Genomic DNA, 17279 nt, shown 5'->3' on the forward strand with positions numbered 1-17279 from the left:
TTTCACAAAATTTCATTTTAACTTGTTTTCCACACGTATCTATTAGCTTTTATTCATACAGTATATTCCACTGCTTTTGTGAAGCTAAGACTTTCGTATACCCATTTCAAGCATCACAACAGGTTATTCTCATGACTGTAGACTAATTTCTTTCATGTCTTCACCCAGGATTTACTTTATGACATTTTACTGATTATTGTGCAAGTTGTGTATCTGGGTCAGAGGGGACATACAGATACACTGCTACGTTATCATTATGATCATTATTGATCATTGTTGGGGGGGGCGCCTGGGAGTAATCTCGCCTAGGGCACCAAAATGGCTAGAGCCGGGCCTGACTGTGGTGTTACCCTGAGTATCACTCACCAACCACAAACAAATACCGGTATGTGGAGGTGTAAGCAGCAAAAGAATGAGTTTAAAAAAAAAAAAAAAACCTTTGGGCAATTGTCAGTGATTTTTTCATGCTTGTTTACATCACTGTGTGCACGAAGCTTTAAGATGAACTCTGGAGAAGAGAGCAGGCGAAATTGTGAGAAGCACTTTGGATTCAAGCCTAATCCTAATCTCTTATTGGCTCATGCTTTCACTGAGTCATTACACAGCCTATTGCCTCTCCTGCTACTGCCTTCGACCCAGACGCTGGATACAGAATCAGATGGTCACCAAGCTCTGCAGTGGGGCTGCCACTTGTTCCTAAATCGTTAAGATGGATCAAATGCAAACGACAAAATTTCCCATGGTGATTAATGAAGTATAACCTCATTAGCCACTTAGCTGGGTTAAAATATGTCAACATCCATTAGCCCCAAGTAGAAATTGCATCACGATAAGCAGGGGTTTGTGAATGGTGTGTATGCTAGGTCAATAGCACATAATCTCTATTTAATATCTGTTTATCTATTGCTGTTAATTACTGTACCATCACGAATGTGTCATACTTCGTTGGAACAGATGATGTTCATGCCTTATGCCTTAGATACCAAACATTATCTATGCAACTGATTCAGAAACCTTAAATGGACCTGTCATTATGCTAACACATTGTAAGGGTTTCCATAAGTATAAAGATGAGCACAAGCATCTGAAAATCCACACCTTAGTTTTGTTGACAATGCAAATGCACTGCACCATTTTAAACTTACAACTACAACAAACAAACATGAACTTACAACTGAGATAACTGCAAACTGTGGCCTGAATTGCTGAAATCTTATAAAACCATGCTATATGCCAGTCTAGGTGACTTGTGTTTTCCAAATCCTGTTTAAAGTCTAAAAATACATCCTCAATTTATCCTGCAGAGCACAATTAACTCGAATCCCACAACACCCTGCTCTACCCACACTGTCTCCCAGGGATCGCAGCTTGTAAAAGGGCTGGATGTAGAACCAGGATCCCTCGTTTCCCGCCGAGTCCAGAGTCACTCTCATGGCGTTCTTCTCCAACAGCGCAGGTAGGCGCTTGTTCACTGTCAGGTATTTGTTGCTCTTCAAGTGCAGCAACTGTTGGCAAAACAAGAAATCGACTTAGATGGTTACAAGACATACAGCTACTTTTAATGACATAATGCTGACAGTGGAAAGAATTCGGAAATAACAAGATGGAAATATGTCACAGGCTGGCACAGCAGGACTCAAGGGAGCACTTCAGTGAAAATATGCCTCTCTGGAACAGTTTAGTATCTGTATGTCTTCTCTGAATTATTTCAGTACATGAAGTCTTCTTTCTAAAATGCTTCTCATGACCTTTGCTGTTCACCCTTTTAATCAGCAGTTTCCAAATATGTCCAAAATAATCCATCACAAAATATTCTATAATCATATAAGCTCTACATATTTTTGATGTCCGCAGCTTATTTAACTTAATGCTCAACTTTATCCTAGAACATCACATGTCTTGAATAGACGACATGAGACTTGTACTGTATCTTACCAGTTAAGATATTCAATATATGGGTAGAGTTATTTCCTACTGTAAGCCACGTACCAACTACTGTTTGCTTCTGAAATGGGATGACAGTTTATTGCAACTAGGACCTTTTACACTGTATGTGCTGCTATTAGTCTTACAGTGTGCACATCACGCAGCAGGAATGCATGACCATATTGGATTTCAGATTATCTCACATACCTGTGTGCAAACTCTTTCTGCGCAGCAGCCACAGCCAGATAACTTAACAGCACACCTTTGTGCTGTAGCAATTATTTAAAACTGACTGATTAAAATGGAATTGCAGTCAAAATTATCAAGCATACAGCGTCATACATGGTGTTCACTGCAAAGCACCTTATCCCACAGGCTCCTTACTGTAACTCACCTGAATGACATTTCCATACTGGATGACTGATCCCAGCAGCTTACGGTTTTCAGACTCATTTTGCTTCTTCTCCAGGTCAGCAGCATGCTAACACAAAAAAAGGCACAGAGATGCTCAAGGAAAGTGACATACAGTATTGGTGCTGCAAACAGATTTTCTGTACACACAGAACACACTGCATTATTTATTTTACTTCAGGAAAAAATACTGTGAGTCTTACATGGAGTTTGGTAAGGAGGACTGTGTCAGTGGTGCTGTTGCCTCCAGGTTTTGCTGCCTTCCAGAACTGTTTCTGTGCTGAGTATCTGTTCATGGGACACAGTTTGAAAAGGCAGTCTGGGGAAAGAAGAGAAAAGTGTAAAATCTCTTTAATACTCATTCCTGCTGACACCTGCCTGCCAGACACCGCTTTATGTATTTGTGAGTTTTCTCAGTTTCTGCATAAAGCCAACGGTTTACACTTTGACAGCGTTCACAGTTTACTATTTACTTGTCAGTCTGGAGGATGTTGACGTTGTGAGTCCAGCATCAAAATGTATTCCTGTACTTCGCAGGAGTTGTCTCCAAAGCTAAAAAGTTTCAGTTGTTTTGCTGCCGCTCCTCACGTTCTACATGATCGGCTTTGTCTAATATATCATCATTATCATACATCAGAGATGGTATTGATATTGTGATGAATATCTCTCTCCTTCTGTCCTATAATGAAAATATATGGTATGACACGGTTCAGATCATGGCAGCAGTGTCAGAGATCATTAGGCACAGAACAGCAAACAAGCAGAGCAGGCACTTTTCCCCCAGGGGCCCTGAAAGCCTCTTAGGGCCAAGGAGCTGAATTGGAAAAGAGCAAATTATAGCCTCAGGGCAACCCCGCATGTTATTTCCAGCCTTTGGGGCAACGAGGGACATTTCTGTTGAACTTATTTCTGTTCGTGCTGACTAGTCATTTTGCTATTTGTATGTAAATGCTGTTTCATAATCACAGCTTCATGTTATTATACATGAAAAAATATAAATAATATAGAAATATTTTCTTTTAACTCTGAAATTATTTGTTTGTTTGTATGTAGCTTCCTTTTTAAAATGTTTTTGTAAAGTTCTGCAGTTTTTCAGTGGAGCCAGGGCTCCACTGCAAGCATGAATTAAATAAAATCAATCAATCATAAAAATACAAGATAATTGTGGAGATGACAGAGGACTAACAGTGGCAACATCTTTGATGAAGCTTGGCATCTAAACAACTGAAAGAAAAACTTTGTGGATTAACAAAGGCAGCTATAGGCCAGCTCATATGCACTGTTGATACTTTCAGACATACACTACCTACAGTCAGTCCAAACCTCCTGCCAAAAACACAGAACTCATTTCCATGTGTCAGAAAGACTAAAATATGCACATACGACCGCTTTGTGAAGCTCAACGTTCTGTTCCGTAGGAGCAATCAAGGTGACTACGGGAATAATTCTGCTTAGTTCTCGTTATATACACAGTATTTTCAGTTCATCAACTGGTTGGGAAAAAGCCTTTCATCACTCCACCTCTTCCACACGCCGCTGATCCAAACAGCTGATAGGCGGAGTGATACAGCGTGACGCGGAGCCTGCCTATGTGGAGGAATACTGAGCAAGTTGGTTAATTCCAGATAAACGGGGGTTAGGGAGAGAAGTTTAAGTAATTTGACATATTTGAGCATTTATTTTATATAAAAAATTAACGCAATAGTAATAGTACTGGTAATTAATTACTTTTTATCCTGTAGTAACTCTGTTACTAACTCAGTTACTTTTGGGGGAAAGTAACTAGTAACTATAACTAGTTACTGTTTAAAAGTAACGTGCCCAACACTGATTCATATAAAGCAGCTCCACACATATGGTATAGCTACGTAAACAGAAACAGGGAATCTGATGGATCTTAACCAGGCTTAAAAATAGCCATTTTGGCATCCTCTGTCAAAAATGCAGCCAACACATGAGTGTCCAGGGATTAGACCTCACAAGGTTAGGCACAAGGAGAAAGAAGGAGGACAGGAAGTAAGCAGCCCATGGTCAGACAGAGAAAATGGGGCACTGGGAGAACATCTGCCTGGCAGCAATGAGCAAATGGGGTTAAGGAGTAATTCGAAAATGAAGGGAAGGAGGTATTTGGGGTACTAGCTCCACTGAATAGGTAAAGAATGTAGTGAAAAAGTAGGCTAATTACCGTATCTTATAAATAGCAGACATTATAAATGATCATGGTATATTTACAATAACTACGGCCTTACACTGTACAGTATGTCTTTTCTTTATATTTAATGGCAAAAAATTAACATGAACACAAAACAAAACCACATGATCCAGCAGTGGAAACATGTAAATGACACTAATCTGGGATTCTGGGTGACACCATCTGGGTGCTGCTGTGCAGTTTGATACTGTTTCTGTGCAACTGTGACAAACTATTTTGTTTTTGTGCTATTTGTATAACAGTCTACAACATTGTGACTCTGTATTGTTGCTCAAAAAAACAGATCAGTGAGAAGGTAATAAAGGGCCAGGACTAAGTGCAGTGCTTCATTTCATTTTTGTCTACAAGTTATGCCTTTATGTTTATCATACACTGCTTTTAGCAATTTCAACCATGGAGGGGAGAAAGTAGCGTTCAATCCCTGACAATCCCACAATATATTGTGCCACATTTTGAAGATGTGGATGTTACAATCACAATTGAATGAGTCCAATCTGTCAGTGTTACCTGTATTAGGCCTAAATGAGTGAACATGGGAGTGACTTTGGACAAGGCCAGATATCAATTTCCAAAATGTAATATCTCAATACAGTACAGGCAAAACATTGCTACATATGAGTGACACACGTGATATAAAGATCATGATATTCTATACTATTGTTTACTGACCCAACCCTTATCACTTTGTGATATGTTTGAGTGTGAGAGGTCAGTTATTTTGCTTATATTTATGTCAGACAGTTGCTCCCTGTTGTAGTCTACAGCTACAGTACATTACCTCTCACTTGAAAGTTACTTTGGATAAAATAAAGTGCCAAATGCCTAAATGTAAGTGTAAAGTGCTCCCCAGGCTTCTCAGAACAACTTCCCCTGTGAAACAAAACACCAACCTCATGCTAGCTTCTTTTTTTCTTAACACTTAATTTACTTTCAACTTCCTCCATTTTATATTCACTAAGTGTATTGCTGATTAACTTCTACTCAGCCATCCTCTGTTTTATACGAAGCTACTTTTCTTTAGACATGAAATGTGGAAGGGCTTTCTTTGCCACCAACTGAAATCTCTCTTCTTTGATTTATTTTCTATTAACTATAAAATATATGCAAACACTGGAGCTATCTGCATGACTTTACCACCAAGAGCAAATGTCAATTTCTTACTTTATTTATCCATGTTTACCATTTTGTAGTTTGAATGAACTGTTCCAGTTGATAACATAAATAAAGCTAGAAACTTCACATAGTTTTATTTAGTAGCCGATAGAGATGGCATAAAGCTGTGACATGAACTTTACGCCTAAGCATCTCTGACACCTGACAACAACAAACATATTCTTACATAAAGGTCTGCAGTCAATAGACAATAGAGCCGCTCATTTTGGATGTCTAACAGACATTTGTTTTTGTTGATCAAAGAATGGTTTGTGTTATGTTGTAGCTTTAAAAGATGATTTTGGGTTTGAATTTTTCTGCCACCACCACAACAGTACAATAGCCAGTCCTGCTGAAAAATATTCAGCAACAAGAAACAACAACCAGGGTCAGTCTCGGATAATCCACATTAAAGACTGTCAACAGTTTTCAAAGGAACAGCTTGTGTAAAATAAATTGTCACCGTTTTTTATTGGGATTTAATGACTTATTGATTATTGCTATGTACAAAAATTTCTATTTTTCCACCCTTTTGCAGAAAACACTCCATGCAATGCTCACATAATAGAGTCCATGCAGAGTCTCTCTAATCTCTACCACCACAACAACATACTGTACATTGTCACTTGTGTTGTGCTGTGTAAGGTCAGCTAACAAGGTATCTTTGGACCAAGGGCTGTATCATTGCCAAGATTCGATCCACATTACATCATTACAGTACAGTACAATACAGACTTTTTAAAAGGCTTAAGTGCACTATTAATACTCAACAGTGACATTAAGAGTTAGTCTTGTTACACTTTGTCTTTGACTCTCACGGCAACCTGTGGCTAAGTTTACCTAGTTTTATAGCACCTCACTATCTATCATACTGACTGTCAGTTTAACTAAAAAGGTGCCATATCTTCATTTCAAAGTCACAGTTGATCTAGTCAGTGTCACTCTAGGATGTTAAACCACAACTTTGAATATTATATACCCTACTTAGAAAGAAAGAAAAAGACAATGGTCTGTTTAAATTAATATTTTCCTATCTGATGTTCACTCTATCTTGCACTTGCTGTCACAGAAGAGAAGGCTGCTCAATGCAAAGGTAGAGCACCATATAACACAGAGGAATACAGTATAACACAATATACTTGACCAAATCATATAGGCTACAACACTGTCATCCTGGGCATTTAAAGTTTCTGTCTTATCTGTCAGTTTGTGCCAACTGTTTTTACTGGAAAAGGGCCAGAACAATAATTACATGGTGTGTCTTGTGCAATTTGAGTGAATATCTAAGTGGCAGAATCATACTTACATTGTTAAAACCAAATGCAAATATCCATCAAGTGTCTGTGGTTTTCAAAGAAACATGAGCCCAGCTATAATGGGTCACAAGGCCAAATTCTCTGTGCTTGACAATAAGTACTGTGTGCATCATTCAGAAAATATCTGAATTATTCAGTTATCAGCAAACACAGAAGGAGAGTCACAGATGTGAGCAAACATAACTGACAAAATCTGCGTTTTATTATTGAATACATTATCTCAGATTTGTAGTGGCTTGATCAGTTTTGGATTGAAAATGTAGGCCTACACCTTTGCAGTGTAGTGTCCAGTGGTGACTCAGTGTAGCAGTGTCTTTACCTTTGATATAACTAACACTAACTGTATAACACTACTACAGTGTTATACCTGCATGTTGCTCCTGTTCTAATTTACTTTAAACTGTAGCTACTTTGAAGTAGACCATCGGTTTGACTGAACAAAGGGATTCTTCTTACCTTACATGATGAGCTCAAGTCTAACAGTGTTGAATAAGCCAATATTATTAGCCATGCATTCATCAAGCTCCAGCAGAGAACAAGTGCTGTTCAAACATCAAGGTTGTCTTTTAGTCTGGCAGACACGTTAAGAGTTGTCTCAGTTCTCAGAAAACAACAAGTGTATAATCACTGGGAATATAAAATCATCTCCACAGGGCACATCCTGACACACTGCTGTTGGATAGAGAACAATCGATAGAACAACTGCCTCACTACAAATCCCCATTTTCAAGCACCTGTGAGATGTAATATGATGCAGAACAATAGCTTAACAATAACAGATGCTTGCATAAATGATAGCCCTTACCCAGACCTGTACTTGTTATTTCTGCGTTTAGTCAAGTGCATGGTATTTTTAAGGCTTATATTGTGTGGCGATGTTGTGATGTTAGTGGCTGACCTGCACCCCCAAACTTTATCAAGAGTTGCATATAAACCTTTGGACAACTGGTGCTATCTGTGACACCCTCCACCTGCGATTTGTTTATATTTCGATTATTAGTTCAGCCCTAATTTAATCTTAATTGCAATGTGGTGTGATTTTCAAACTGCAGGAGTTGTGACTCTTTTTCATAAAAGGTAAAATCCACCACAAATGACGCATTGTGCTACCAAAATGCTACAGTTTACAGATTATATTCTCCAGATAACAGAACGTGCTTGTTTGGTTCTGGACTCAACAAAACCCATGACCTCTGTGGATATTGTAGCATGATTTTACTTAAAGCAGAACTATGCAACTTGGCCGGAAATAGCTCGCTCCTTCGTTGGTTTCTCTTTTTTTCCCTCTCCGGGGCTCCCCCACAGTTCTGGGAGGCACATGTCACTGTCGTAAAAAAAAAAAACTCGCCGCCCCACCTCCTCCACCCCCTCCCTACACGTGCTTGTGTTTACTGCTGAAGGTAGAGAGCGGTGTTTGCTAAGCACGGAGCTAATGCTAACACGGAGCTAACGCTAACAGGGAGCTAATGCTAACACGGAGCTAATGCTAATACGGAGCTAATGCTAACACGGAGCTAACGCTAATACGGCCACACACAGACAAAGACACAAAGACACAGACATACACACACACATGAATAAAGGTTCCAAAACGCGAAGGCGTGTGTGTGTGTGTCATGCTGTATTACATTATCTTATAAAAGATCCATGGTGTGTGTGTGTCTGTTAGCATTAGCTCCGTGTTAGCCACAAGCCGAACTTCATCAGTACAAACATGTTTCCATGGTTTCCTCCGACTTTCCGAACTCAAACCAATCACGATTCATGACATGCATGACGTCATCTGCGTTCTTATCTCGTACTGCCGTAAGGCAGTTTCTCGCGATAGTTCTATCCATTGATGAGATTTACACCGAGACGGAGGACTGATCTTGCAAGTGCGGTTTTCAGCCAGTGGGGGGGGTGAGCGCATTGGCCTAGACCCCATTCACCTCATAATAGGTCACTCTACCATCACAGTGACTCTGAGCCACAATAATTACAGCCGAAATCCTGCATAGTTCTGCTTTAAATTTCTCATTTGTTTGCATTTTGTTCATGAAAAAGAACTTCTTCAGAAAAACACATTTTAAACCACATGGCTGCTGGCAGTTCTGTGCTGTCATCATTTTAACATCATGGTCATGCTGCAGGTTACAGCTTGTTAGTAGATGTTAAGATATAGTGGCAGGTTGTAGTCAGGGGACTGATGCTTAACTCTGTCTGACAGGAATCTTTCATCCTGAGATCCAGGAACAGAAGGCTTGAAGGTAGAAGTCTGTTATTGGTGTCTGGACATCATGACTGTTAAAGTCTTGCTTGAAGAGTAAAAGCGATATATTAATCTAAAAAGCTTTGTCTTCTGGGGGCCATAAAACAAAATGTCCTTCTTTATTGAAAGCGCTGTGAATTGCTGTGAACTGTGAATACACAGAGGTGCTCTGCTGTTTCTTACTGCATGGTACAGAAATGGTTTTACACATGCATTTCCTTACACGGATAAATATTACTTCAATTTCTGAAAAGGAGAGCAAGAGGAGCGTTGACATACCTCCCAATTATATAGAAACTATAAAAATTGCTTTTCTTTTCTTTATGGCCCTCTAAAACCAAATAACAACTAGGTTTTAGTAGTTTTATCTCAAATTTCAGTCATGGGAGGTTTCATACTGCAAAATTCCGATTCAGAGATCCACCATCATGGTTCAGAGAATACAGTCATCTCCTGTGTGTGTGTGTGTGTGTGTGTGTGTGTGTGTGTGTGTGTGTGTGTGTGTGTGTGTGTGTGTGTGTGTGTGTGTGTGTGTGTGTGTGTGTGTGTGTGTTTATTCTCTTCCTGCTTATCATCACTCAACGATGACACAAGATCACAAGATAGCATCAATTATGTCAGTGATAGGGAAATGTTAGGTAAGACCCTGCAAAGCTTCCCAAATGTACACAGTCAATTGAATTTAATCAATTAGAAAGGGACATCGTTCCAAGTAGATAGAAGCGACACTGGCGACTGCGTCACTCCACTCTTGATTCATTTACTAACGACCTTGCTGAAAAAACCTGCCAGCAAACCTGGCAGCCAACGTGACAATACACTTAACTACACTTGCTGGCCTCTGGTTAGATGATAGTTCATTTCTGTAGTGACATGCTCATGACAGGGCCAAAATGCTTTATAAAAACTAAAAAGTTCCAACCCTTCAAGTTTCAAATGTATATCAAACAGATGGTACATTTCAGAAAATACAGCCATCACCGTTGAACCAGCATGAAGGAAAATCCCTACAGAGCATTTCAAGCACCTTGTTCAAAAAAAGTGCCTCAAAGAAATCAGGCTGTTATAAAAGCAAATTAGACTCTTATTCAACAGATCCACTTACTTCACATCTCCTACATACTTTAAATGGAGAGAAACACAAACTATGTCCCAAATAACTGAATAGTGAATCATTTAACCAACGCTTAAAATGCAAAATAACAAAGCAACACGTTTAGATATAAACTGTAAACAAAACAGAGCAAAAAACATCACCAAGATCAAAGATATCCATTTCAAAAGCATCTTTTCAACTTTTTCGCTGAAAGCCAGAAATGCTGTTGTATACCTTACAAGACAACACAATATCATTAAGCACAAGGCAAGTTATGTACAGTACGGCCTTACCTCTGAATTTCTTGGGTGGGTTGTTGAGGTCACCCGTGTCTGGTTGTACCACACAACGGTCATCAACAAGTCTGAGGACACAGCCAAAGTTATAATGAGTCAAATATCCATGAAATACAACCTAAATATACTTTAATAATCAATATCAATGCATAAACAAATGCTGAAAACTATATTATCATTAAAACATAATCCTAACAAAGTAATAATTCATAGAAACCTATATCAAATCTGCAATATTTTACCAGTTCATTAATGTTCTGTGTGCAAATCCAAAACATAAATGAAAATACAATCATTGACTTTTTATTGAGTAACTGTCGATGTCCCATAACTGTCCATCATAATACACTAGACGTTTTCACAGTAGACACTACGCCATGACAGGAAAAATCGTAGATGCAATAAATGTCATTATTAAATGTCTCCATCTCATTTACAGTAGTGTCAGTCCCATGGTCCTGTATTTGTGAATGCTCACTCACTGGCCTCGCTTGCTGCTACAATTAAATGGAACAGAGCCAGCGTAACAGTATTAGTAACATCTGTGCTTCTCCTGCTGTGTGAAAAAGGCCGGCTGACACACAAAAATGGTTTTATTTGATCAGAGATGTCAGCTTCATAACCCATGAACTGGCATAACAGGCGTTTGTCACTGAACTGATAGCAAATATTATGTTGGAGTCACAAGGAGGATCTTGTGCTCATTCAAGAGTTTAAAGCACTGGTCCAGCAGCCTAAACTGTATAAATCTCTATAGTGCAATCCACACAGTGATAGTCCAACATTTTGACAAAGTGGCCTATTGCCATAATCCCTATACTCATAGGGGTAGGTTCATTACCTTTAATTATCAGTGCATGTTGTTTTGTGATCTGCAGGGCAGAGACGCAAGCTGCTCAGTGAACACAATGGAGGTGAACGGTACAAGTCCTTTGTCCCTCAAAATTCATCAAATACACAATCCAACAACGCCAAAACGCTCTCGTGGACAAGTTGTGACCTGCACATTCATTACGTTATGAAATAATAATGTAACATTACGAGACAGAGTTGTTTTCGGAGCAAATGCAGCCAGAACTACATTCCAGACTGCTGAGCGGATTGATTTCAAAAGCGCATGTAGTTGTTGGATTGTGTATTTGATGAGTTTGACAAGGGACAGGAAGCCTTCTACCGTTCACCTCCATTGTGTTCACTGAGCAGCTCGTGTCTTTGCCCCGCAGATCTCTAAACAACATGCACCGATAATCAAAGGTAATGAACCTACTTGGATTATAGCAATAGGCGAATTTGCCTAAATGTTGAACTATCTCTTTAACACAATGCCAATGTACCTCCATGAAGATTAAAATGAGTGGAACACCAAGTAGTATGAAGGGAAATATTCTGTGTACAGCAGATATCAACAAAGGGGAGAGAGAGAGAGATATAAAATGTCTGAAGAGAGGCAGATTGTATTATTATTGTATCTGTAAACTGATGGGAACCACATCCTATCCTGAGGAAAGCACCACCAGTGCTGCCTCATTTTTCTCTGCTGTAGCACTATTATACCAACTTGCCATCAAAACAGCGTTGAAGGCATGTGTTGGTGAAACACTTTTTCGAGCTCGACAGCAATATAATACAGAGAAATCCTAGCAAAACCCCTGGGAGTACTATGAGATAGTAGATCAGCACAAATACAAAGCATCAGTAGGATGCACTGGCCGGTCCAGTCAGTTGCATCTTTTTATAGCTCATGCAGTATACACTGCACCGCAGGAGCAGAGTCATGATGAGTGAAGAAAGCACATGGTGTGAGATTCTCTTCCAGAGGAATTGAAAGCCATAACCTTGAACACACCGATGCACTGATGGGCCAAGTTTCAATAAGAGCGGGAGTTTCAAGGGTCATTGTTATTCAAAGTCAAGAAAGGACCTCCTCTTGTATTCTGGCAGATGGACTCCTGCCTGCATCCCAGCCTCCTAGCATCAGGATGTTGTTGTCAAGCTGCCACCCTCCCTGAGCTAGCAGTGGTCCAGGTGGTTGCAGGCATCTGTCAGGGGGTCACATTCACTATGCTGACAGCAAATTCAACGCGTAACACAATAATGCTATTTATAGTTACATCCTCTAAGCTCTTCTTGTGTGTGTGTGTGAGATGGTAAATTTGACAAATGAGCTTTGCCACGCCCGCCAATCTTCAAAGCTGTGCACACATTTGTTGCCATGGTGGGTGACGTTGAACACTAAACTGTGAAAGCATGGTTTCTGAAGGGGTGGCAAGGAGGAGCTTTCGGCAAAGCCTCTGGTGACTGGCAAAGAGAATAGTGACACGGCAAGTGGAGGAAGATTGCAGCAATTACAAAGGCGAGGACACAGATGCTGTGCTCAACGCTTGATGCAAAAGAGTTAAGCCTGTCTGTGCATCAGATATGCTGCATAGGGACATTCACACCAAATAATAACTCTCTCTTCTTGTTGTTCTTTTGGCCTTTTGTTATTTCTGTGACTGTCAATTGCATGTCAAGATTTGCACACATAATGAGATGCATTTTTAACTCGTTGCCTACAATTAAGGGGGAGGGAAGACGTCAAGTGCTTAAATACGTGGTGTTCAGCATGTAACAGGAAGAGAGAGGGTAATTTGAGGCCAGGACCACAAAATATCAAGGAAATAAAAGGAGAGGAATGACTTCTACCAGACCTACCACTTCTAAAATAAGACTATCTTGGTCTTCCATGTGGCAGACTATGTTGTTAAAAGTGACTCACAATATTGTTCCACATTCATCAGGGAAAATGATCAGATAGAGGGGGAATTAATATTAGATGAAAGTCAATCATCACTTTGACTGACTGACCCATAGACCATTCGAAAGGCACCTATCTGAATATGCCTGAGTCATTATCTTTGAGGTTAGGGAAACAAGCCTCACCTAGTACTCTTGTACAGGTCTCCATTTAAAAGGGCTTGAAATGCATGGAAATGTATATCTGGTGATGCAAACTATTCAGAACATGCTTTTCTATTTATTCCATGAAACACAGTGGAGGGACTTAAAGGGGCTATTTGTAAGTTTTGCTATTGCTACATAGCCAACACTAGCATTACTCACTAGAGTTGCCAAGAGCTTCAGTATTACTACGATTATAAGACAAAAGGGTTATAAAACACCCCTGCGAGCAGCAGTACTTCTTCAGGGCAGACTGGATGTTACTGGTATCGGAAATCCAGACAGGACAACGGGGCAAGGGCTAGCTGCTTAGCATGCAACTTAAAAGAAGGATAGACCTTGAAGTGAAACAATAGAATCTTTCCAGTCTTGTTGACAGTGATATCCATTGTTGCATTTCCAAGGTTATACTACTTCAGTGTAGACCAGTGGCTACATTGAGTCCATATCGGAAATTGACAACATTGGCCAGGGCTAGCTGGTTTCAGTATAAGAAAAGACATGATAGAAATAAGAGTTAATGTCGATATTGCTTTCTACTCTTTGCAAAATGAAGTTTGATGTTGAACTCAGCATTTGTTCTAGACTAGACAAACTGTTAATGCTAACTCTGGCTATCAGCAATGTGTAATAAATGTACAAGTAGCTCCTTTAAAAATGCAATGAAGCTTTGAGAGGTCAAGCCAAGTATGTTTTACTGATGTAGCTCAAAATCACAAATAATCAGAATTTAAAATTAGGCAACAAAATTATAACAAAGCCAATTAGCTGTGGGAATATTAAATCTTTGATTTATTACTAGCACACAAAGAGGTGTTCATATAGACAATAAGGGAAAAAAGATTCAGTGCAGATATGTTTAAGAGTGTGATCTATGATTGCAGATCTAATCTTCAATTTCTAAGTGGAATAGACTGTGTTTAAGTCTAACTTTTTAAATTTTGTTTGGTCAGATTAAAGTCACTATCAATTTAATGAATTAATAAATCCTCATTGTTGTTTTTTTTAAACAAATCCTCATTGAACCTTTACTTCAGGTGCCCATCTGTCTCTGTATTTCTCAGCTACACTTTCCTACATTGTTCAAATTAAACTATTTATTTTAGGTCCCTCTGTTTTCATTAAATTTTGGTGACCTATTATTCACAGTAAATTGTGGAGAAACAAATGAGGAATGCTAATATTGAATTCTGCCATCAACTAAACATATGCATTAAAGCCATCCACTATACAGTATGAATCCAACCGTAATACGACCCCATCTGTTGAACCATCTCTGCCTTAAAACAGCAACCACGATAATCATTACATGCATTTCTGTGTTTGTTTTGTAGCATGCTCTAAGTTACAGTTGTACAGTATCTAATGCAGTACAGGACAGTGTTGTCTGAGGCTTTATCTTTCCACCAGCCTCACCTGGAGTTGTTCAACATGAGGCAGAAGGGAAAGTAGAGGTAGTGAAAAGGTCATGAAACCCTCACAGAAAAAGCAGACTCACCCTAAAGTGCTGATAAATCCACTGGTGGAGCCCTCTGCATACAGGGAACATATGTCCCCAATATGGAGGAAACTAGACATCTTGTCCGACATGATTGCTCAGGGTTGACTACACCTGCAAAAGATTAACAGCACAGATCATTAGGCATCATGACATATAGCAGAGTCCAATCAAAGTGTTATGAATTCATAATCTCAGACATGTTCATGCACAACTGAGTGGAAGTTGGTCAACTGTTTAACTTTACAGCTTGTGCGATTGTACCGGTACACCACATGGAGGGTTATTAAAAATGAAACAAAGAAAAGGCCAAAATAAAGTTTACATGAGCAGTGCGCTATTGTTAGCTGTGTCAAGCCAATGCTTAATTCAGACCAGGGTTCTTTAGTCTGTAGAGAGCATATGTAAGCCTATGTGCAGAACCAAACACCAATAAAAGAGGTCAAGTGGTTTATGTGGTCTCTGTGTGCTCTACCCAATTTCTATTAATATGGATGTTCTCACAAAACTCATTTCACCATAACTTTGAGCTGAGATAATGGATAAACTTCAAAGTAATTGATCACTAATGTCTTAACAGGAGAAAACCACAAGCAGTTGACATGTTACTATACATTTCTCTAAACTACTGACTGGCGTCTGTGATAGGTAGTGTGATATGTCCCACATACAACTGAGATACACAGGCCTAGAGTAGTTTGTATTTGCAAGTTTATAATCGGTGTTATTCTGCAGAGCCGAATGCCATGCGGAATATACAAAGATATTTCACGTTCTGTGTCGCATTTTAACTGTTTTCTGAGATGCTAAACGGGACACAAACATTTCGTTTTGCCAATTCAAATGTCAAGTCGCCTCATTTTTTTTTCTTTCCTTCATTTTTTTTCCAACCGCTCGAGCTACAGCAAAACAACAGCAACAAATGAGCGCGTGGGCTACTTCCTCATGACAGGGATGCTTTCAGCTCAATGACAAAATGAACAATACAGACAGATACAGACTTTACCTGGCAGAAATGAAACAAGGCGTCACTGATATAGGGAGAGCGAGAGAAAGAAACGTGCGAAGAAGTGGGTCAGCACAGGATAATTTCCACAGCGCTATCCTCGGTTAAGTCCATGGTAGTGAAACTCCAGGTAAGAGCAGGCTGAGCGGCGTTATCTCTGACAGCTGAATGCGTCCTCGGCAACAATCCGCTTCTTACCTCCTCCACATGTCACTGAGGGAACGCCCCTTTCGTTGCTATTTATACTGCAGCAAAGCAATCTGGGTAATGTATTTCTTTAGGCATTTAAACTGCTCTTAGTCCTCATAATGTGAAACTGAAACTCCAGTTCAAAGAGACAGTTATGACATAAAAAAAAAAGTGTTATAATAATAATAATAATAATAATAATAATAATAATAATAATAATAATAATAATAATAATAATAATAATAATAATAATAATAGGCCTACATCTCAATCAAAAGTAAGTGTTATGATAATTGATGTTTATTTGCAGGTGGCTAAACAGAAATAATGAAATTATCTCTTAAAGCAGAACTAAGCGGAATATTTGTGTTAATATAAGTCTTAAATAGTTATATCTTCCGACGGCAATCACTTACATAGAGTGTTTGGCCGAAACATGGGTCTGTCAGTCACTCTGCTCTGCTGTAAGCCGAGGAGAAAACTTCTTGTATACTTCCTTGTATCCTACAAGCTTTATCCAATGAGGATGGAGAACGGCATGAAGGGCTGTGTGTGCAGCCAAGGGATGCGCGTGAATGTGGTGACGTAGGGACGAGGACCAATAGATCCATGAAGAGGGCGGGGGCTGCTAACTCCATCGGCTGACAAAAAGTTAGCCAAAACGACCGGATCGCTTACTTCTGCTTTAATTAATCATATGAAATAATGAAATATATTATTCATTTTGATTTGCCCCATCAATCCACACCGTACAACTCACTGATCAAATGGGATCCACTGTTTCCATCAAAGTAGAATAGATTACAAACCCCCAGCAGCACATGGAGATCATGTGCAGCACGTCTGTCTGCTTTTGTGTACAAATAGTTCCTTCAGACATGTCACATGTTGTGGACTGAAATCATGTCTCTGAATAATTTAGTCCATGTGACTCAAGCTTTTGTCAATGTCAAGCCTACATTATTTGATGTATATAATGTCAAAAA

At 39.4% G+C, this 17279-nt stretch overlaps 1 protein-coding gene across 1 annotated transcript in view; it reads right to left on the bottom strand.

Annotated features, from left to right (window-relative positions):
* itpr1b (inositol 1,4,5-trisphosphate receptor, type 1b) overlaps positions 1-15190 on the bottom strand; it is a gene marked incomplete at its 5' end in the record, with an annotated part of 84182 nt that extends 68992 nt beyond the window's left edge. Inside the window, 5 exons of the mRNA XM_083971530.1 lie at positions 1347-1505; positions 2321-2407; positions 2541-2656; positions 10658-10728; positions 15099-15190. Coding sequence (XP_083827656.1) covers positions 1347-1505; positions 2321-2407; positions 2541-2656; positions 10658-10728; positions 15099-15190 — 525 coding nt within the window. The remainder of the gene's footprint in view (positions 1-1346; positions 1506-2320; positions 2408-2540; positions 2657-10657; positions 10729-15098) is intronic.
* Between the last annotated feature and the right edge of the window lie 2089 nt (positions 15191-17279).

The sequence above is a fragment of the Trachurus trachurus genome, assembly GCF_905171665.1.
Source record: "Trachurus trachurus genome assembly, chromosome: 5".
In the NCBI taxonomy this organism is placed as follows: domain Eukaryota; kingdom Metazoa; phylum Chordata; class Actinopteri; order Carangiformes; family Carangidae; genus Trachurus; species Trachurus trachurus.